Raw genomic sequence first — 23,512 nt, forward strand, 5'->3', positions numbered from 1 at the left:
CATGGTCGCACCCGGACCCAGTGACGCTTGGCCTCTCCCAGACCCAGGGCCACTTGGGCTCACCCGGGCCTAGGTGCACGCGGCCTCACCCGGATCCAGGGACACATGGTCTCACCCGGACCCAGGGATGCTTGACCTCTCCCAGACCCAGGGCCACTTGGGCTCACCCGGGCCTAGGTGCACGCGGCCTCACCCGGATCCAGGGACACATGGTCGCACCCGGACCCAGGGACGCTTGGCCTCTCCCAGACCCAGGGCCACTTGGGCTCACCCGGGCCTAGGTGCACGAGGCCTCACCCGGATCCAGGGACACATGGTCGCACCCGGACCCAGGGACGCTTGGCCTCTCCCAGACCCAGGGCCACTTGGGCTCACCCGGGCCTAGGTGCACGAGGCCTCACCCGGATCCAGGGACACATGGTCTCACCCGGACCCAGGGACGCTTGGCCTCTCCCAGACCCAGGGCCACTTGGGCTCACCCGGGCCTAGGTGCACGAGGCCTCACCCGGATCCAGGGACACATGGTCGCACCCGGACCCAGGGACGCTTGGCCTCTCCCAGACCCAGGGCCACTTGGGCTCACCCGGGCCTAGGTGCACGAGGCCTCACCCGGATCCAGGGACACATGGTCTCACCCGGACCCAGGGATGCTTGGCCTCTCCCAGACCCAGGGCCACTTGGGCTCACCCGGGCCTAGGTGCACGAGGCCTCACCCGGATCCAGGGACACATGGTCTCACCCGGACCGAGGGACGCTTGGCCTCTCCCAGACCCAGGGCCACTTGGGCTCACCCGGGCCTAGGTGCACGAGGCCTCATCCGGATCCAGGGACACATGGTCTCACCCGGACCCAGGGATGCTTGGCCTCTCCCAGACCCAGGGCCACTTGGGCTCACCCGGGCCTAGGTGCACGCGGCCTCACCCGGATCCAGGGACACATGGTCTCACCCGGACCCAGGGATGCTTGGCCTCTCCCAGACCCAGGGCCACTTGGGCTCTCCCGGGCCTAGGTGCACGAGGCCTCACCCGGATCCAGGGACACATGGTCACACCCGGACCCAGGGACGCTTGGACTCTCCCAGACCCAGGGCCACTTGGGCTCACCCGGGCCTAGGTGCACGAGGCCTCACCCGGATCCAGGGACACATGGTCTCACCCGGACCGAGGGACGCTTGGCCTCTCCCAGACCCAGGGCCACTTGGGCTCACCCGGGCCTAGGTGCACGAGGCCTCATCCGGATCCAGGGACACATGGTCGCACCCGGACCCAGGGACGCTTGGCCTCTCCCAGACCCAGGGCCACTTGGGCTCACCCGGGCCTAGGTGCACGCGGCCTTACCCGGATCCAGGGACACATGGTCTCACCCGGACCCAGGGATGCTTGGCCTCTCCCAGACCCAGGGCCACTTGGGCTCACCCGGGCCTAGGTGCACGCGGCCTCACCCGGATCCAGGGACACATGGTCGCACCCGGACCCAGGGACGCTTGGCCTCTCCCGGACCCAGGGCCACTTGGGCTCACCCGGGCCTAGGTGCACAAGGCCTCACCCGGATCCAGGGACACATGGTCTCACCCGGACCCAGGGACGCTTGGCCTCTCCCAGACCCAGGGCCACTTGGGCTCACCCGGGCCTAGGTGCACGAGGCCTCACCCGGATCCAGGGACACATGGTCTCACCCGGACCCAGGGACGCTTGGCCTCTCCCAGACCCAGGGCCTCTTGGGCTCACCCGGGCCTAGGTGCACGAGGCCTCACCCGGATCCAGGGACACATGGTCTCACCCGGACCCAGGGATGCTTGGCCTCTCCCAGACCCAGGGGCACGTGGCCTCACCCGGGTCTAGGTGCACGAGGCCTCATCCGGCTCCAGGGACACATGGTCGCACCCGGACCCAGGGACGCTTGGCCTCTCCCAGACCCAGGGCCATTTGGGCTCACCCGGGTCTAGGTGCACGCGGCCTCACCCGGATCCAGGGACACACGGTCTCACCCGGACCCAGGGACGCCTGGCCTCCCCCAGACCCAGGGGCACGCGGCCCCACCCGGGCCTAGGTGCACGAGGCCCCACCCGGATCCAGGGACACATGGTCTCGCCCGGACCTAGGGGTGCGTGGCTTCTCTCAGACCCAGGGCCACTTGGGCTCACCCGGGCCTAGGTGCACGAGGCCTCATCCGTATCCAGGGACACATGGTCGCACCCGGACCCATGGACGCTTGGCCTCTCCCAGACCCAGGGCCACTTGGGCTCACCCGGGCCTAGGTGCACGCGGCCTTACCCGGATCCAGGGACACATGGTCTCACCCGGACCCAGGGATGCTTGGCCTCTCCCAGACCCAGGGCCACTTGGGCTCACCCGGGCCTAGGTGCACGCGGCCTCACCCGGATCCAGGGACACATGGTCGCACCCGGACCCAGGGACGCTTGGCCTCTCCCGGACCCAGGGCCACTTGGGCTCACCCGGGCCTAGGTGCACGAGGCCTCACCCGGATCCAGGGACACATGGTCTCACCCGGACCCAGGGACGCTTGGCCTCTCCCAGACCCAGGGCCAATTGGGCTCACCCGGGCCTAGGTGCACGAGGCCTCACCCGGATCCAGGGACACATGGTCTCACCCGGACCCAGGGACGCTTGGCCTCTCCCAGACCCAGGGCCTCTTGGGCTCACCCGGGCCTAGGTGCACGAGGCCTCACCCGGATCCAGGGACACATGGTCTCACCCGGACCCAGGGACGCTTGGCCTCTCCCAGACCCAGGGCCATTTGGGCTCACCCGGGTCTAGGTGCACGCGGCCTCACCCGGATCCAGGGACACACGGTCTCACCCGGACCCAGGGACGCCTGGCCTCCCCCAGACCCAGGGGCACGCGGCCCCACCCGGGCCTAGGTGCACGAGGCCCCACCCGGATCCAGGGACACATGGTCTCGCCCGGACCTAGGGGTGCGTGGCTTCTCTCAGACCCAGGGGCACGTGGCCTCACCTGGACCTAGGTGCACGAAGCCACCCGGACCCAGGGGCGCATTACCTCTCTCAGACCCCTGGTCGCGTGGTCTCACCCGGATCCAGGGGCTCACGGCCTCACCTGTACTCGGGACCCAGCCTTACCCGGATCCAGGGGCCCACGGCCTCACCCGGACCCAGGGTTCAGATTCGCCCGGACCCAGGGGCACATGGCCTCACCCGAACCCGGAATCCAGCTTCACCTGGACCCAGGGGCGCGTGGCCTCACCCAAACCCAGGGGCGTGAGGCCTCACCTAGACCCAGAGGCGTGTGCCCACATCTGAGCCCAGAGGCTCGCAGGCTCGCCTGGACACGGGTCTCAGCGGGGTTTCGTCTTCTTGATCCCAATTCTTGTTGGTCAATTCCCTCTCAGCAATTCCTTCGGTCATTTTCTCAGAGCTCCAGGGCGGCTGCCGCAGAACTCGTTGGGCGGCGGGCTCGGCAAGGCTCTGGTGTGCCTGGTGCCCGGCGGTGGGCTGGTCCGGTGTCGCTGCGTCGGCCCTTGGGTCTGCAACGGTGGCCAGTCGCTGAGCGTGCGCACCTGGCCACTTCGGGGCATTGAGATTCTTGAAGGACTCGGAGGTCAGCAAGCACGGAGTCTCCCACCCCATGTCTCCCAGGGGCTCATCTGTCCGTGTTCGGCAGCGAGTGGAGCCGTCCCCTCAGCCGGAGACCGCCGGGGGAACTGCGCCGAGCACGTTCCTGGCCACCATTGTGTCGCCTGAGCCATAGTTCTTAAAGTGTGGACTTTGGGTCACCGGCATCAGCATCATCCTGCGTACCCCTCTCTTTTATTCTAGTTGTAGAGCATCTGCTCAGCCAGCCCCCGGTCTTTCTGGCTGGTGACTGCTCTGCTCTCCCGTCGTAGTCTCAATATTGTTGTGGTAGGCAACGATCAGGCTGCCGCCCTATGTCTCCATCTTGGTCCTCCATTGTACAGTTAAGTCTTGATTGTTGTTGGTGTCACTGGGAGGAATTGTCCTCCAGGCCAATTGGCCGTGAGGACCCTCTTTGTCCATATAGGAAGAGTTGCTGTGCAGGAGACATGTTTGTGGGCCGGGTCTTGATGCAGCAATGCCTTGGCGCTCACTGAGTCTGCCTCTAGAATGCCTCCCTTATGCAAGTGATTGAAATCTGGTGTCATCTCCCACCAACCACTAGATGCCCTCGTTTCTGGGTCTCCAATGCAGTGTGGGTCAGCCACTACCTGAGGCACTCAGCAGGAAAAAGCTTCTGCTCAGCTTGGCTGGGGCGGAGCTACAGGGTGGAGCCTACAACCTTGGCTTCCTGTCAGCCCCGCCCTATGAGGCTCCTGTGTCTGTGTCCCTCTGTATTCCTTGCAAACACCTCTGAGAGAAACGCGCCCTGGAGTTTCGCCCACTGCCAAACAGTCCAGTCCCTCCCCTAATGAATCTGGACTCCCAGATTCTCGCCTGGAACTGGGTTTCAGTGCAGTTGGAACTGGGTCTCAGCGCAGTCTGGCGTCCCTGTCTCCTTCCCAGCAGGACCACCCAGTGGCGCAGGCAAAAGTCCGTCCTCTGCGCACCTTCCAGTGCGCGCGTCTGGAGCCGCCGCTTCTCTGTGCCTCCGCCACCACAGCCCAAATTCATTCCCCCAGCGTGCGCCTGGCTTCCCAGGGTTTCGCCCGGAACTGGGGTTCAGTGCAGTCGGAACTGGGGTTCAGCACGGTCCTGAGCTTATGTCTCCTTCCCGCTAGGGCAGTTCAGTGGCGCAGGCAACAGTCCGTCCTTTGCGCCCCTTCCCGTGCGCGCCTCTGGAGCTCTGCCTTCCCCCGCTCCTCTGTGCCTGCGCCCCACAGCCCAGATTCATTCCCCCAGCCTGCGCCTGGCTTCCCAGGGTTTCGCCCGGAACTGGCGCTCAGTGCAGTCGGAGCTGGCGCTTAGCGCACTCCAGAGCCTTTATCTCCTTCCTGCCAGTGAACGCCGGCCAGGCCGTCAGCCGCCCCTTCCTCTCCGGCTCCATCCTCCCCGCAGGCGCGCGTGCTCGTGTCTCCGCCAGTTTCTCCATACCTCAGGCTTTTACGGCTCCCCCGATTGTCCCCGTGGCCCTCTCCTTCCCCCCAGCTGTGGGCATTTCAGTCCGCCAGTTCTCCTGTGGTTCTGGACGATGTCCGTTCTGACCTCTAGTTGTGCCTTTGAAATTGTTGTGCTCGGCTGCAGGTTAGGTGTTTCACCTATGCCGCCATCTTGGTTTCTCCACTATATTATTCTTATAACTTTTCTATAGGGTTGAAAACTTTCCAAATCAAATGTTGATGGAAAAAACATCTTGAACTTTATTTGGGTTTAATGATAGCAATATTGGTGAAGTAATTCCAAACTTTTGAATATAAGATTAAGTGAATGAGTAAATACATTGACCAAAGTACCATTTTAAGCACTTTCTGTCATATTATCCTGTTTTGTTTTCTTCATTGTATTTATCATTCTCTAAAACATTTTTTAAATTTATATTTATTGTTGAAAGTATTACAGATGTCCCCCTTTTACCCATTGACCTCCTCTACCCCATTCCTGCCCCTTCACCACACTATTGTCTGTGTCCATGGGATATGCATATATGCATATAAGTTCTTGGTTAATCTCTGCCTTTCCCCCCGACCCTTCCCTCTGAAATACGTCAGTCTGTTTTGTTGCCTACTTCAATGTCTCTGGATCTTTTTTGTTTGTCAGTTTATTTTGTTCATACATTCCACATATAACTGAAATCATGTGATACTTGTCTTTTTCTGACAGTCGTATTTCACTTAGCATAATACTCTCTAGGTCCCTCCATACTGTCTCAAAGGGTAAGAGATTCGTCTTTCACAGCTACATAATATTCCATTCTGTAAATGTACCATTCATCTACGGATGAATAAACATTTTTAATTTATGTATTTGCTTGTCTTTTTAATGTCGGTATTTCCCTAGGTCCTGTCTCATAGTGCTAATTGAGCAGAGATGGTGTTTGCCTTATTTACTGGTGCATCCTCAGCATTCAAACAAGTACCTACCACATAATAGATGTTCAATAATTACTTGTGGAATGAATGAATAAAGCAATTCCAAGAAATCTTGGATAAAATCAATGTTCAGGCAAGTGCAATTTTCCCCCTAGAGCCAAGTTAAGGCTTTGAGACCCAGTTTGGAAAGGGCCTTGTTAATGCAGAGGTCTGTGAAGCTGAGAGAGAAAAAAAGAGGGGGGATTTAGCCTCCTTTTGGCATATGGATTGTGGCTAAAGGGATTAAGACCTACCAGAAATGGCAGTAGTCCTAGAGGTTTCTTTCAACCAGAGAAAAGGGCCTTAAAACTACACGGTAAATGATGACAGAGAGGTCCTGAAAATTGCTCCTTAATGCTTTAATTTTCAACTGAGTTATGAGTCACCTTGTCCTTGCAAGTCACTTCAATTGTGTATAGACTCTTCCCTGAAATTCCCTTTTACCAGAGAACCAATGAATTGTGCATTTTGAGCAAATTCTCAGTAACAGAGGAAAATTACAGGGAAAGAGGTAAAGGGGCATCTAAAAACACAACAGGTGATTCTTCAGGGGAAAAGAAAACTATCTTTTCCCCCAACTATCTTTATCACAGCAATTCTACCTGTCAACCTCTCTTTTTCTTAATTTCTTTTCCCTATCTGTTTTCCCCTCCTTTATCACTATCCCCTACCCCTGGCTGGTGCCAGAAAATATTTGTTGAGAGTGGAAGGGTAGTAAAGTAATTTTGGGTGGGAACCATTTTTACTAAAATAATACCTTTTCCTTTTTCAGATAAGAACACACACACACACACACACACACACACACACACACACTTTCAAATATTGATAATGATTATTGCAGCTGTCTCCAGTATTAACACCACACCATGAAGTTTCTAAGATTATTTTATACTCTTTCTAAACACCATCATCTCAGAAGTACTATCAGTTCTACTCTCCCAAACCCCTACCCTACCCCTATCAATGCCAGTGACAGGTCACACCAAATTTTGCCGATATCTTTCTTTATGGCATTAGAGTGATCTGTTTTCTCTCATTAATCCGAGCTCAGTTTAGAATCTTGGCAGTTCAGGACCGAATGGCTGTTTCTCATCAGCTATCCCCTGTATCTAAGCCATAGTAAGTCAAATATTCCAAAAAGATGATCCCCCCTTTTTGTAATCCTCCTTCAAATTGCCATCAATCACTTAGTCTGCTTTCAGGCCCACAAACATCTCACTCTTGCCTGTCTAAGAAGAACTTTCTGTCATCTTCTTCATTCCCCTGGTCATTCATCATCAGTTAGAATTTTAAATTAGGAATTCCATTAGCATGTTGAGTCCATGAAAGCCAAATGACCCATTATGGACTGAATCCAAATATATAGGCAGGTGGTTAAGCAGGTCCAGCCAACAGCCTTGGCATAAGCCTTGGTAATGCAGGCCTGAAACTAGCGGTAGCAGCAAAAATCAAGAATTACGTTTTCACAAATGACCTCAAATTAACTATACCTGCTCAAGAGGAACAAAATAGATCTGTAGATGCTTCCAGTGCCATGTACACTGCCAAGGATAATTTTTCTCACTGGTTGTTTTTACCATGTCACACCAATACTAAAACCATCTTCATTGGCTCCAAATTACCTTTAAATGAAATGTTTAAACTCTTTAGTCTGGCATTCAAAGCCTTTTACATCTCCCCTTCTTCCTACCACTTACTCTCTACTAACCTCACTTCTCATCAATCCATGGTACGGTCCTTTTACCTCAACCAGCCTGGCGTATTCTCACCACCATATTTCCTCTCTCTTTGCCTATAATGCCCATCCACTTCCTTCTTGCTGATCTATATTAATTACATCATTTAAGACCCACTTCAAGATTTGCCCCTTTCAAGAAGCCTTCCATGATTCACTCACAGTATCACTAATATTTTGTGCTAGAACAGACTTTATAGCTAATTGATCAAGTTCAACTTTACCCCACCTCCATTTTTCAGATGAAAAAACTTGAGTCCCAAAGCAATTAAATGATTTGTATAAGATAATGCTGTGAGTTTACTGGTAGAAACTTAATCTGAGGACAGATTTCCTGACTTCGTTTGCAATTTCCTTTCCATACCCTCACACTTTGTCCCCACTGCCCCACCCCACAAACAAGTATAAAGAAAGGGTGATATCATGATCATAAACTGGCATCTGTATTTGGGTTGGTTTTCACCTGTATTTGGCTTAATGTCAACCACCAAGTTCTAATAATTATTGAGGGAACAAATCATGTCTAATATTTCTGCACCCTCATCTCCTTCCCCATGGCATCTTATAGAACTGTATATACCTCAGACTGGCAGCAAATGTATCTTAACTGTGGAATGCTTAACTTCAAGAAAATATAAAAACAGAACAAATATAACAAGTACACTCTGGGTGGATTATTTTATTACATACATATTCAAAAAGGTTCCTCTAAACAGGACTTCCTATAGTGAGCTTGGTTACAGATCATTAACTATTATCCAGAGAGAGAGAGAGAGTGAGAGAGAGAGCTGAGAAATCTCAAGGTAAGAATAATGGCTCCTCTTAAAGGCTCAAGAAATAATAGAAGGGTATTAAAACAGACTTTCCACTTTGCAATCCAGAGGATTTACACAGTCTTTGTCTCACAACCCCCAACTCGGCACTACGTTCTGGTCTTCCTCAGCTGGACATTGAGTGATACAAGTTCTAAATGTCTGTTCCGCCACTAATTATCTCCATGACCTAAGACAACATCACGTAATCTCACTGGGCTTGTGTTTTCTCAACTGTAAAAGGTTAGGGAGTGGAGTGGAGGATGGAAGTCCAGACTTACTTTGCCTCACACATTTGTTGTGAAGCTCAAGATGATATATGTGAAAGTACTTTAAAATCAAAAAGCATTTATAAATGCAAGTTATTAACTTCTAAAATCCCATTTCTGTTTTAGTCTAATCCTAGGAGATTAGAGCAAGTGAAGGATAACAGGTTTGCATGTTAATTACATCTAAATTAATTGTTTAAATCATCTACTTTCTCCATAAATACTGTGGCAGGAGGTAGAGGGCGGGGGAGTTTGACAGCTGCTAAGACTCAGGAAAAGCACCTATTTCTTCCATAAATTTCTCTAAAAGGGAGGGTGTAGGGAAATTGAAGATATTGGTCAGGGGAAAGGGGGCTTCCACTCTAGTTCTATAGTGTCATTCTCTCATTTAATAGTGAAAAGAAAATTTAAAAAAAACAGGGAGGAAAGCTTTAATTTTGCACATGTTTCAGGTTTTCTCTCCTTTTCCTTTCCAGCACTCCTAGCATGCCTGAAATCAAAGGATCTCTGTGCTGGGGGTGGAGGTGAGGTAACACATTGCATACTCAAAGATATGACCCCACTGTACTGATCTATCCTTCATCTAGCCCAATTAGATAACTTATATAGCATGTCCAAATGCCCCAGGTTAGTGACCATGTCTGCCCTGGGACAACCATGTCCACTCAAGCTTCTGTGGAGATGGTCATCATTCGTGTTCACATGTAGCTCTTGGTCAGTGTTGTTCATTTAGAAAAGAGCCTGTTAGGAGATCAACAGTCAGCTGAAATATAAAATACTGTAAAAAGAAAAGAAAAAAAAAAGACATCCTAACCAGTAACCTGCAATGAATCATATATTTAACAGACATTTTCTGAATCTTTACTAGGGTCTCAGCCCCAGGTTAGGTTTTGAGGAAAATACACAAGCATCTAAATAAAGCTTTCTCTGAGACCCATGGACTATGGGGGAGAAGAAGGTATAAATAAGATACAGCAAAGATGCCTGGAAGTCAGGCATCAATTAACCCATTCTAACTATTCCCACCAGCCATATTTACATAAAGCAGTGTATTCAATGCTGGGTTGAGGAGAGACTAAAAAGCAAAAATAAACCTTGTTATAACGTAAGGCAATAAGGTAGCTTGTGATGTGACAATAATTTTTCATTAAATTAATCATAATACAATCCAGGCAGTATATCTCTAGCAACCGACCCTAATGGAACAAAGGCTATGTGCAAACAACCATTTGAGTATTCAGCCTCAAACTGACCTTACAGCAAGAGTTTACATCATAAATTTTGGACTCTGTGATTAAGCATAGATTTATAGAGAAAAGTACCAATGAACATATATGAAGCAATAGCTCCAAGTCGTCCCCTGCTGGTGTCCTGCTTGAAGACATGTTATCTATGCCCAAACCCCACCCCATCATTCTAACCCGAGGCCATCCTATTCAGTGACTCCTCCGCCTTCAGCCCTTCTGACTATATGCTGCCAGGTTTTAGTGAAAACAAGATTTAAATGTGAGATATTGGCCCCTTATAAGACAAAGATTTCACCAAAGTCTGAAAGTGTGAGAAGTGAATTACCAGTGTAGGCTTACTGGCTGGCCAGATCTGGCATCTGTATGTCTCAGTCCTGAATTTTTAGGGTTAAAAGCAGCTTGGCTGCTTGAGTGTAGGATAGGAGAGAAGAGAAAAAGCCCAAGGAGGGTAAAAAGGAGGAGCTCTTTGTGTGGATTTACTGAAGGGAGGCCTGTCATCAGTGAGGGAACTTGATAGGGCTCACCTCCCCAGGGCTTCCCCTACTCCAAAGGTTAGGCATGGTCCCCACACTAGTTTAGTAGCTACCAAGCAATGTAACCTTTCTGCAAAAGGGTGGGCTTAAGCTGTGTTGCTGCAGTGAAGATCTGGGAAATATAGATCTCATCAGAGATTCTAGTCTTGGGAGGAGGCGAGATGAGACTGTCTTCTCTGGTATTATTTACTGCTGGGATGTAGTGTAGGGAACAGAAAAATGCTGCAGATTTTAGAAAATTCTGGGTGGGTCAGTGTCAGTAGGAAAAAGAAGAGGAATTAGTGCAGGATATAGTCTGGGAGGAGAGGGTGAGAGGAGGGGCTGCAGAAGGAGGGTTGCTATCCACAACTGCAGCATTATGTGTCAGAGATAAATTCACTTGTCATCTTTCAAATTAGGTTTATAGGTACTCCTCCCCCCAACTCCCACACAGCTACGGCTTAATGGGTGGTCTTATCAGTTTTTAATTGCAATCTTGCAGTATATTGGTGCCTAAAGTCTAGGTCTGACTGAGGTGATGCTTTGTATGTATGTGCCCATAAAAATAGAGAGAGCTTCTGAAGTCTCTCGATGTAGTGGGAAGGGTGCTGCGGCAGGGACCGCTGTTCTCTTCGCCAGATTATCTTCTGGTCCCTAATGTCAGAGTGCTTCCTAGGAATCAGGAGGTGAAAAAGATGTGGTGTTGCAGTGAATTTCCCCCAGTCGAAGATACACACACAAGCAAACACACACATACACAGTAACAAGTTCAGTAAAAAGTCCTGCTGATGCCTGGGAAGTCCAGCTAAAAGCAAACGGCAGGATCCCATGGTCAAGGCGCGCCATACAGACACCCGATCACTGCGGAGACCTGGACAGCCAGAGCGTGCAGTCCCGCAGCCACTTCCTGGGCACTCTTGCCTAGCTCTCAGAGCTATATCTGCAGGCTGTGGAAAATCAGTGCTCAAGCCCTCCCTCGTCACATACCTTTCCCAAAGCACTTCAAACCCTGTACCTAAAGGCAAACCGCTCTGATCTGGCAAAGCTCAGAAATGCAAAAAATGAAGGTGGGGAGGCAAATTTTACTTCAATGGAAAGGATGAAAGGATTGCGCACACACACACACACACACACACACACACACACACACACACAAAGAACCCTGTGCTGGTTAATTTTTTTCCCCAGGGTTAGCAAAAAGAATTACTTGCCCACAGAGGTTTGGAGATGGGGGGTAAGAGGTTGGTCCGAGGCTAGGTTCACCTGCTGCTGAGGTGAGAGAGCAGACACAGGAAGGAAGCTGTTCTGAGCAGCAGCTCACAGCAGAGTGAATAAGGGGATGGCAAAGACCCTCAAGTTCGCTTCTGGCTTTTTTTTTTTTTTTTTTTTGCATTCAAGTCACTAAAGGGTTAAGCGCGGCTGGGCTCCAACTCCCCCTCTCTACTCCCCCTCCCCTATTGTCTCCCCCCTCCCCTCCCATTCGTCGCTAGGAGGTCATCAAGCCTCTGTCCAGTCGGCTTTCGCAAGCCCCTCTGATTCCCGCCCATCTGGCCCGTGGCTGCTTACGAAGAGGTGTGCGCACACCGAGGGGCGTGTTTCAGCTCTGGGAGACGCTGAGAGCCCCGGGTTAGAACTCAGAGCTCAGAGCAGAGCCAGCCATGGAGTGGGGCGGGGTAAAGTTTGGCACCCTGCAAGGGGTTGTCGAACTAGAGGGGGCGGGGCGCCCAAGGGTACTTTAGCCCTCCAAGCTCAGGGGCACAGGCTGACCAGACCTGAGGCGGTGTGAAGCCATGGACCGCGGGGCAGCCGCGGCCCGGGGCACTGCCCCGACTCAGGATGGAGAGCAGCCCTCGGAATCTTCAGAACCGCCGCCGCCGTGGCCGCCGCCGCCGCAAACGCTGCTGCAGCCGGCTCTTCCACCGCTCCACGCGCCTTCGCCAGAGCCGGCACCACAGTTCTGTCCAGAGCTTGCTCCAGAACCCTGTCCGGAGACGACCTCAGGACCAGACCCAGAACCAGTCCCAGAACCGGCGCCCGAGCCGACTCCAGAACCAGCTACAGAACTAGACACACAGCCAATCTCAGAACCGGCCCCAGAGCCGGTCCCAGAACCAGCCACAGAACCGGCCCCAGAGCCGGTCCCAGAATCAGCCACAGAACCGGCCCCAGAGCCGGTCCCAGAACCAGCCACAGAACCGGCCCCAGAGCCGGTCCCAGAATCAGCCACAGAACCGGCCCCAGAGCCGGTCCCAGAACCAGCCACAGAACCGGCCCCAGAGCCGGTCCCAGAACCAGCCACAGAACCGGCCCCAGAGCCGGTCCCAGAATCAGCCACAGAACCGGCCCCAGAGCCGGTCCCAGAATCAGCCACAGAACCGGCCCCAGAGCCGGTCCCAGACTCAGCCACAGAACCGGCCCCAGAGCCGGTCCCAGAATCAGCCACAGAACCGGCCCCAGAGCCGGTCCCAGAACCAGCCACAGAACCGGCCCCAGAGCCGGCCCCAGAACCAGCCACAGAGTCCTGCCCTGAGCCGGCTCCAGAGTCCTGTCCGGAGCTGGGTCCAGCACCTCATCTACTGCAGTGTCCAGTGATCACTCCAAAGACGGGTCTAAAGACCTCGGCATCGCCCCGAACGCCAGTGCCCCTGTCTAATATAAAGGTAAGAAAAAGACCCCCTGAGGCAGGCGAGGCCAATGGCTTTCGGGCTCTCAGGACTCTGGGTACCCTTAGCATCCCATTTGGCTGCCAACAACCAGAAAAGATGCTCAGAAAGATGCGGGGATGGCAGAGTGGGAAATGGTTGGGAAGCGGGAAGCAACATGTGGAAGCGAAAGTGAGCTATTTGGGGCTAGAAACGGGGTGACAGCATGGGGTGGTAATTGGGACAGTTTTTTCCCAAGGGGAGAAGTGACAGTGTGGCGAGCACCTATATCTTGAAAAAGAGACGGAAGATGCTCCCAGGGAGCGCAAGAGACCTAAAGAGGTGTTTGGAGCTGGCCCGGGATACACAGGATGGGATTGAGTGGGGACAGTGGAACACACCTCTTAGCGGTGGTCACTGCCTCACTGCCGCAGAGGCCCAAGCTGCGGAGCACACTCCCTTATCTGCTTGGCACCCTCCCTATCACTGGGGAGGGGGTCCTCAGCTGGGGCATAACTGGTGGTTCTCCAGGGAAGTGCCCTGCGCTTCTGTCTGCTGCTGGACGCTGGTACTCCGGGTGGGGATGAGGGGATGGGCGGTGCCCACGCACACTGCAGGGGAAGGGAAGGGTTCGCCTGGGAGGAGGGGGAGAGCATGCGTATGTTGAAGCCACCGTTCATCTGTCTGCAGGATTTCCCAGCAGGTAGGTGCAAACACACTGATACAGTAATGGGTCCCTTCACAAGCAAGGTGACTGGCATCCTGCACCAGGAGCACTTCAAATGGTACAGGAGCCCCGGTTTAGCGGCGTGAAAATAAGAGTTGCTATTTGAGAGCATGTAAATGGGAATCCTCATCTCTCCCACTCTTTAGAGATGCCTTCATAAATGATTCACTTAGCCGGGAAAAGAAGAGTGAAGAGTCCTCGTCACTGGCCCGGTGGGGGGGGGCGGGGGGGGAGATGAAGAAGGTTATCACTGTTTGCCTTGAACCCCAGAAACGAGTGCCTGCTTTTCAGCCGGAGTCTGTCTGTCTTTCTTGCTTTCTCTGTACTTCCCCTACTCTTCCCCTAAACTTCGCTCCACCAGACTGTGAAAATCATGGTAATGCATACATACACCTTCATTTAGCTTCCCCTGCAGGAAAAACAAAACACAGAAACAAACAAATAACATACCACACCAACAATGCCCATTCTTCCTGCTGCGTAGCAGGGCGGAGGGACAAGGCTCTGGAATTCTTCTGCTGTGGACCGCACACTTGTAGAATGTAGGGGGAGGGGGCACAGGTTGGCATCGTGCAAAATAGAAATGAAAGCAGCCTTGGTTGCTTTCTGAGTTGTGAGCGGGGAGGATTGACTTTGCAAAATAATTGCAAAATTAAACGACTGAAAAAAGAGAAAACCTAAAGGGAAAAGTTTCAAAGGGGAAAAATACAGATGTTTAAAAATAAATAAAACAGGATCGTAGGAGACTAAGACAATTTTAAAAATCTAACAACCCTGCTCTCACCAGGAGGTGGGTCTCTCCCCTTCTTACAGTGGCCCTTCCTGCAGTGATCTCCAGAAGGGAAAGGGCAGGGCAGCTAGACCTGGGAGGACACTCTAACCAGGTGCTTGCTCTTGTCTTTTTAAAAAGAATTTTCATAAAGCTGGTGAGAGGGAGACCAGTAGTGTCCACCTGGCCTGTGGCCTTCTTAAGTGACATTTTGAGAATGTGGCCAAGAAACTAACACCTGGGGTCTTAATTACCAGACTGACCAGCGAATGTGTGGTCTCTCTGGTCTCCAGAAGTCTGACTGGAGGCCAGAACTACGGGATGAGCCCTGTGGCAGTGGGAAAGCGTCTCTCACCAGCTTGACTGGAAAATGTCTGTTGTCAGATAGATAAGGAGAATCAAGGTAAAGGTAATCAGGTTAGCTTCTTCTACATAGTACCCATTAAGGTGATTAGCTCAGAGGCACTTACTGCCCTGGCAGAGGACCCCGCCCCCCCCCGCCCCCCCGGGGTTTGACTTTGCCCTTGATAGAGCTGGTCATTTATTCAGTCCCTTATCTTGCAAAATAAGGTTAAGAATCTTGCCCTAGCCGGTTTGGCTCAGTGTATAGAGCGTCAGCCTGAGGACTCAAGGGTTCCAGGTTCGATGCCAGTCAAGGGCACATGCCTGGGTTGTGGGCTCAGTCCCCAGCAGGGGGTGTGCAGGAGGCAGCCAATCAAGGATTCCCTCTCATCATTGATGTTTCTATCTCTCTATCCCTCTCCCTCCCTCTCTGAAATCAATAAAAATATATTTGGAAAAAAAGAATCTTGACTATCCACTAAGGGGGCCATGTAGATGAACTCATCAGTGACTCTAAAGGATTTTGAAAGATGCCGATTATTTCTGCCTGAACCCTTCTCCAACACCCTAGTTGTTGCTATGCAATTGCTTGCTATAGATGGGACCATCTCTTCAGTGATAGGACCATTGTCTGCTGTATCTTCCTCAGGCAAATAACACCCCACAACCAGCTGACTTGCATCTTAACATTCAAAGTAAACAGGTTTCCATTTTACCTGGGATGGCATTGTACTCAGACACTGCCTCCTTGAGGCAAACTTGCGGTGGAAATAAACACACAGGCCACACACATGTGCGTGTGTGCATGTACACACACACACACACACACACACACACACACATTCAGAAATCAAAACAAAATGCAGTTTTCAACTTACAAAAAAATTCTACATGGCAAGTAGAGTCAGGACCAGTGGCCGAGAAACTAACACCTGGGGTCTTAATTACCAGGGGCCTTAACGACCAGTCAGCATCCAACTATCCTGGTAAGTCAAAGAATGAAATGAACAAAACCAAGTGTTTGAATGTGACTGCAGGTTTCTCCCAGATAATTTTGCTGACTGGTATTGCAGTAAAAACAAAAAATACACAGCATCTTCTAGAGTGTAGTCTGCTTTTGGGGTTTGAGAACATACTAATTGCAAATCTATGCCAAGAGTCAGGGTAGAAACTGATAAAAGGAGGTTCATGTTTTCTTTCTTTCAGAATAGCTACCAGGATAACAGTCGGTGAATTAAACCTGTCTATTTCCTTCCTTTCTAAAATATTTTGATTTCCAGGAAATGAGCCGTTGTCTCCCACCTGGTGGCAGTAAGTGTAAGTAAGGATGTGTGAATTGGTTCTTTAACAATGCTATAACTCTCTAGGGGGGAGTGGGACTTACAAGACATGGACCATGTTTGTTTTTCTCCATTCAACTATAGTTGAAGACAGTTTATATTTTAATTCATTGGATTTTGTTCATCTAGGAAATTATAATCACATCATACAGGTGATTGATGAAAATCTGAGAATACATTTTTTGTGGCATATATTTCTGGGGTGGGGAGGGTATCTGTGTGCCACTCCTAATGATTACACAGCAATTGCCATTATACCCCAAACCATAACAGAACTGTATCCTGGTATTTTTTGCACACATTTTCTTGCAAAGTAGCAAGCATTTGTTTATATGATATCTGGTAATTTTTATCTGAATACACAATCTTGCCTATTTCTGAGCTTCCCAAAGTAGATATTGTGTCTCCCTCCCACCACCTAGTACAATTCAACCCTCCATATTTTTGCTTAATAAACACTTGCTGAAGCTTGAAACCTATCAAATCCATTTCCAGCAATGATGCAGAGATGGCTGCTGTGAATGAATAAAAATGCATTCTCAATGATTTCAGAGTAAGAAGTAAATGCTTTCTTAAATAGCCTGGAATTCATACACCTCGAGGGAATGCAGTCAATCTTTCCATTTTCAGAATGGATGTTACAACCATAATTAAGAAGAAAAGTACTAACAATTTCAGAAAAATGTTTTGGAAATTGTCCTTATCCTCTGCAGTCCTGACAGCAACATACCAAAGATGTTGTTGTTTGTTTCAGGGGTAATAAATTTTTATCTTCAATAAACAGAATACCTGCAGTGATTGTAGATTTAAATGTTCAACCTGTTGAAGGTCAAGATGAAATTGCCTTCATTCCTCTTAGGTTCCTTCCCCCTTCCTCACTAGGTTTTGATCATACCATCTGACTTATTTGGTATATTCTGGAGCTCCTGAACATTTGCAGCAGGTTGTTCCGGAAAAGATAATGAGGTATTTGGTCAGTGGTCTTTCTTTCCTGGGAGTACAATTCTTAGTGTTTATGAATAGGGCTTCTGCAGATCTGTTGCCCCAAAAGAAAAGCTGAGCCACTACCCCAACTGCTTACAAGGAGAGGGGAAATCCATAGAGGCCAGGAAACCATTCAGGGGCATTATAATAAGGATGATATAATTCCTTCTGCTAGTATGGCAATTTACAGTTTGCTTTCTTCTGCATTATTAACTCTTGTATTCCCCTGAAGAAGGCAGCAGGGTGGAAGAGGGCAAAAATAAAATTTGACACCTAAATAACAATTTGTCATGTATGAATTTTAAAAACTATTTAATATATGGCTTTCTGTGACACATAAAAATCTTCATTTGTCTAAAGACAATCTTTAAGCTGACATTCTATCAGTCTTGCTTTTTTTCCAAAGCAATGACTTCTGTTCCCTGTCTGATGCTCCCAGAGGGGACCATCATAGAACAGGAGCCTGAGAAGGAAGGAGACGCTGCACAAGACCCTGAACATATTACTTCCCCCCAAAGACCTTTATTTTGGAAAGAAAATAAATAGAAATTCTGTTAGGGATAGGGTGTCTAACCTTTTCAAAGCCTGCTGACTGTAATTTCCTCAGTGGAAAAAAATAAATTAGGTATTAAAAAAAGAAAGCATCCATTCCTAAAGAGAGATGCCCCCACCCTCAGCAAAACAAATAAACCTTATTCTCAAAATAGAAAAACAAATTTATGAATTAAAAATTGAGAGAAAGGACAGTGACCCCAGATAATAGAACTCATTCCTCCCCTGAAATATTTTAAGAAAAAAAAAAAGAAAGAAAGAATTTCTAAAGGGAGCAGGTCCTCACCAAAGCCCATGAAAGTTATATCCTTCAGAGAAAAATTAAAAATGAAAAGAAAAATAAATCCTTTCAAGGTAAATAGTATTTCTAACCTTAAAAAAATCATGAAACTTACACACTTTATTTGTGCCTCACAGCCCATGTCCAATCCCTCACAAAAATTATGGAGGCAAATATAAATCTTCATGGGAGGGGGGGAACCAATCTCACCAAAGCTCCCTAATGTTATTTTTTTCAATTATATGAAATTTCCAGGATAGGCAAATCCTTAGAGACAGAAAGTAGATTAGTGGTTGTCAGGGGCTGGGACAGGGAGTTAGGGAGGGGGAAAAGGGGAGGAAGTTGGGGTGATAGCTAAAGGATACAAGGCTTCATTTGGGGGTGATTAAAATGTCCTGAGATTAGATAGTTGTGATGGTTGCACAACCTTGTGAATATACTAAAAACCACTGATGTGTACACCTTTAAATAGTGAATTTTATGGTGTGTGAGTTATGTCTCAATTTTTAAAATAGGTAAAAGAAAGAGATCATTTCTCCACCTTCAAGATAATGAACCTACTACCTTCCCACAAATAAATGAACAAATGAATAAATAAGAGCAAAGTTTTTTTAAAGGACCTAAAAGGGAGAGAAATCCTCTTAAGATTAGGGCCTCCATTCTCAACAAAGGAAATAACTTTCACTCACACACACACACCTCTTATTTTTTCTTTTGAGAACAAACAAACAAAACAGGAAATACTTTGTTGTTGTTGACAATATTACAGATGCCCCCCATTTCCCACCCTCCTTTGCCCCCCTCCACCAGGAAGATTCTTTCAAAATTATCAGTCAATGAAATTTACTAAACCCTCCACCCTAGATGTACACAAATGTTTTAATTTAATAAAAACAAAGAAATATGAAAGGACGGCTCCCTGATCTTAAATCTCCTGCATTTTTAATTTACAGAAAAGGGGAAAAATAGAAATAAATCACCCCCAAGGGGAGATGCCCCATTCTCACCAAAGCACATGAACCTTATTATGAAAATATACTTTTCTTAAGATGTCAAAGGGAATTAATAATAAAAAGGCATGCATGGAAGCGGATATTATCAATGAAATAAAAACAAAATCCTCTTAAAAAGAGGAGAAATGCTCCATCCTCACAAAGACCCAAGGACTTTTTTTGTGTCAAAATGCAACAAAAACAAATGCAATTTTTAAAAATAATAAAAGGAAATCCTTCTAATGGGAGCTAACCCAAATTCATCCAAACCCAAAAGCTTTATTCTCAATACAGGAAATTTTAAAATTGGAAGGATAAGTAGAAAAGGTAGGGAAACAAAACCAAGAAAGTCTTAAGGAGAGATGTCCCTAGCCCCTTTTCTCTCAAAACAAGTGAACACATTTTTATTTGGGAGTGAGCCAAGGAAGAAAATGAATGTGCTGTTTTAAAAGAGAAACCTCGTGTTTAGGGAATAAGATTCCACCAAAGTCCCTGAACATTTTTCTCCAAACAAAAAGAAACAGGGAGCCCAGCTGGTGTTGCTCAGTGGTTGAGTGTCCACCCATGAACCAAGAGATCCCCACCCAGTTGGACTTCTGGTCAGGGCACATGCTTAGGTGGTGGACTTGATTCCAGTAGGGGGTGTACAGGAGGCAGCTGATCAATGATGATCTCTCATCATTGATGTTTTTATCCCTTTCTCCCTCTTCCTTCCTCTCTCTCTAAAAAAAAAAGTCAATAATGAAAAAACATATTTTAAAAAAAGAAAGAGAAAGAGAGGGGGAAAGAGAGGGAGAGAAAGGAAGGGGGAAAAGAAGTAAAATAGGGGATAATTTGTAAAAGACTAAAAGGGAGAAATTCTCCTCAAAGAAGGTGCAGCAATGTCTTATAGAAGATAATGTATATTATTCCCGATGATCAACCCACTCCACCCCTGCCCCCCAAAAGAAGAAAAAAAAATCACGTTCCCTTCTAAAGTTTCTTCAAGGGAAGATACTCCTGATCTTATTTATTCCAAATAAATTATTATTTTTTAAAAAAGAAAAAAAATCCTCCTAAGGAGGGCTCCCTAACCTCATTAACGCCAATGGCCCTTATAGCTTCTCCACAAAACTTAGTTTTTAAAAATGCAAATTATCCAACTTAAAAAGGTGCTTCCTCAATCTCACCAAAAGCAAGGAATCTTTTTATCCAGCGATTTTTTTAAAAAATTGTCCCATCATAAGAAGAGATACCATCAACTTCACTAAAATCAATAGACCTTATTCTTCTCCACATTCAAAAGGAAAAAAAGTAATTTTAAGAGGAAAGAAGAGAAATCCTAATGGAAGGCAAGTTGGCTATAATCTCACCAACACCGCTGAACTTTATTCCCCTAAAGAGATTTTTAAAGAAAGAGAAAAAAAGAGAGAGAATATTTGTCTTTTAAGAAAAAGTGCCCTCCACCCACCCCACTTGAAAGACTAGAAAGTATTATACAAAGGAAAGGTAATATTATTCTAGAATGGTGCCAGTGAACCTTAAATTCAGCACCTGAGGCTGAATGGTAGTAAAACTTTAATCCCAGCCTGGCTTTCTTCTGTCCCCCAGACCATTTCTGGTTACCTTCCCATCAGTCAGTCTGTGCACTCAGGAAAGGCAAATCCTATCCATGGAAAACAAAACTATGATGGCTAACCTTCTAGGGAAAAATCATACATCTTTTCCAAACCAAACAGAAATGATTTGGGGATTAGCTGCATTGCTGTTCTCCTCTAATACTATAGAAGCTCAAGAGTTGAGGATAAACTCTAAAGTAATGACACTCTTACTATTAACTTCCAAACCAGATGCACACCCCTACCTAGCAGAGAAGGACCCTTAGCCAGTTCAATAATGAGGTTTTTACAGTGGTTGTCTAATCATGTGCTCACTGTTCCGTAGAGTGATAAAGGGCTCAATTTTTACAAGTACATAAAATTTGAAAGTCTTATTTACAAGCAACGAATACAATGAAATGTTTTTCAATTTTAAAGCTTCATTTACTTATTTAAAAATTAAATTGAGTGCCCACTGTATGTCCTATCTGTTTAGCACTGAGGATTCCACATTGTGCAAAATCACATAGATGAGTCTTCCTTTAAGCGACTCTGGAAAATGAGATACCCAAACAGATATCCATGAAGTGATTATTTGTTTTACCAGATGCTTTACTAGATTCTCTCAGCATGCATCTTCTTTTACAAAAATTTAATGTAATAAAATAAAGAAATAAATGCTGATTTCAGATAATGTGGAAAAATCAAAACTTTTTAAAAGTAAGTAAAATTTTGTAGCACCCCACCTCTCAAGAGATAATTGCTGTAAATATTTTTTAATTTTTGATTTTTTATTGATTAAGGTATTATATATGTCCTTATCCCCCATTGCCTCCCCACCCCATTCCTATTCATGCTTGCACCCCCTTGGTGTCTCTGTCCATTGGTTATGCTTATATGCATGCATACAAGTCCTTTGGTTGATATATTTTTATGTATTTGTTATTTAATTTCTCTGAATATATCTATGTATGCTCATAGTCCACAATATGAACATGTTAGGGAATGTGCAGTTGTATCTCAGGCTTCCCCCTACCCCAATCACTTCCCTAATTTAAATCAGAATGTGTGTATTGTTCTACATAGTTTTTAGAAAAGACTTGTTAAATTTAGCTTTACGTTAATCCAGTGGTCGGCAAACTCATGAGTCAACAGAGCGGCAAACCGCGGCTCTCGAGCTGCGTGTGGCTCGTGAGCCGCAGTTTGCCGACCACTGCAATCCAATCAGATGCCTGAATAATATGATTGATTAACATACTTGAAACATAACTGTTCAGGGATCGCTTTGCAGTATAAAGCAATGAGAGTATACATTTTATGTAGACACATTAGTTGTGTCTACACAAACAAATACCCCATATACAAATGGCAGTTTGAGCCCACATTTACTAACTGCGCTTTTTTGGACATCCAGATTTCATTTGTCTAGCTAGCTTTTGTGACTTGGGTTTGAAGTAGGTGACCTGGGACAAAATCCACCTTCTTTCTACTGTTAAATTCACAAGAGGAAAAATCTAAGTTTCTGAGACTTTATTGGATCCTTTTTATTTATTGAATGAATTTAACACATGACACTGTGTAAGTTTAAGGTGTACAGCATGGTACCTTGATATATTATAATATTATTGCTGATATAGTTATATTTATCATATAACTATAGTATAATATTATTATCTATATCCATTATACTGTGCATTAGCTCTCTATGGCTTATTTTTTTTTTTTTTTTTTTTTATTAATTTTTTACAGAGAGGAAGGGAGAGGGATAGAGAGTTAGAAACATCGATGAGAGAGAAACATCGATCAGCTGCCTCTTGCACACCCCCTACTGGGGATGTGCCCGAAACCAAGGTACATGCCCTTGACTGGGATCGAACCCGGGACTCTTCAGTCCCCAGGCCGACGCTCTATCCACTGAGCCACACCGGCCAGGGCTATGGCTTATTTACTACTCATTACAAGTTTGCACCCTTAAACACCATCACTCTTATCCCCTCCCCCACCCCTGGTAAACACCATTTTACTCTATTTTTTACAGGTTTAACTTTTTTTTATATTTCACATATACATGATATCATATAGTACTTGTCTTTCTCTGCCTGACATTTTGATTAATATAATGTGCTAAGGTTCTACTAGGTCACTTTTAACCGTATGCAAAAATGTACCGTTGGCTTTATCTCTTTAATACAAAGTTACCCTGAATCATGCTCATCTTGGTACCTACTATTTAGAAAAAAATACGTATGTGTGAGGACATTATCAAAAATTGTAAGGAGACAGAATATTCAATTCATCCAGCTTTCATTAACCAAATGTGGTAGAAAATTGAGAGCTAATAAACTATACAATCCAACCAAGGTTGAATCAGTAATTTAAAAGGCAAGTGTAATGTGGTATTGCATAGATCAGAATCTTCAGCGTTGTTGGATTTCATCTTCCAAAGCATTGCAGGTGTTAGTTAGCTGTTTAAGCCTTTGCTTTAAAGAACCTGTAGAAGAGAAATTGGCTTCTGAGGACAGGATTCCCACCCCATTTTCTCCCTGATAGCACAGGGTGATTCACCTGATACTGTGGGATTCTGAGAGATAAGTGTGATGCTCCCACCAAGAGCTTTACAGAGTTCTGAAACAAGAGGCAATGGTCATGGGGACTGAGGAAGCACATTAGGAAATTTATTGTTTCTACCTGTTCTCTTCTGCGAGTATGCAACTTGAGGCAGGCAATGA

The 23,512-nt window shown here is 47.4% G+C and overlaps 1 protein-coding gene across 1 annotated transcript in view; it reads left to right on the forward strand.

The window, feature by feature from the left end:
* The first annotated feature begins 12,368 nt into the window (after window positions 1–12,368).
* The window catches only part of DGKK (diacylglycerol kinase kappa), a 138,327-nt gene continuing 127,183 nt past the window's right edge, over window positions 12,369–23,512 (forward strand). The window contains exons 1-2 of the mRNA XM_054718529.1: window positions 12,369–12,596; window positions 12,786–13,238. Of these exons, the coding sequence (XP_054574504.1) occupies window positions 12,369–12,596; window positions 12,786–13,238 (681 nt within the window). The remainder of the gene's footprint in view (window positions 12,597–12,785; window positions 13,239–23,512) is intronic.

This window comes from Eptesicus fuscus, chromosome 1 (genome assembly GCF_027574615.1).
Source record: "Eptesicus fuscus isolate TK198812 chromosome 1, DD_ASM_mEF_20220401, whole genome shotgun sequence".
NCBI classification, from domain to species: domain Eukaryota; kingdom Metazoa; phylum Chordata; class Mammalia; order Chiroptera; family Vespertilionidae; genus Eptesicus; species Eptesicus fuscus.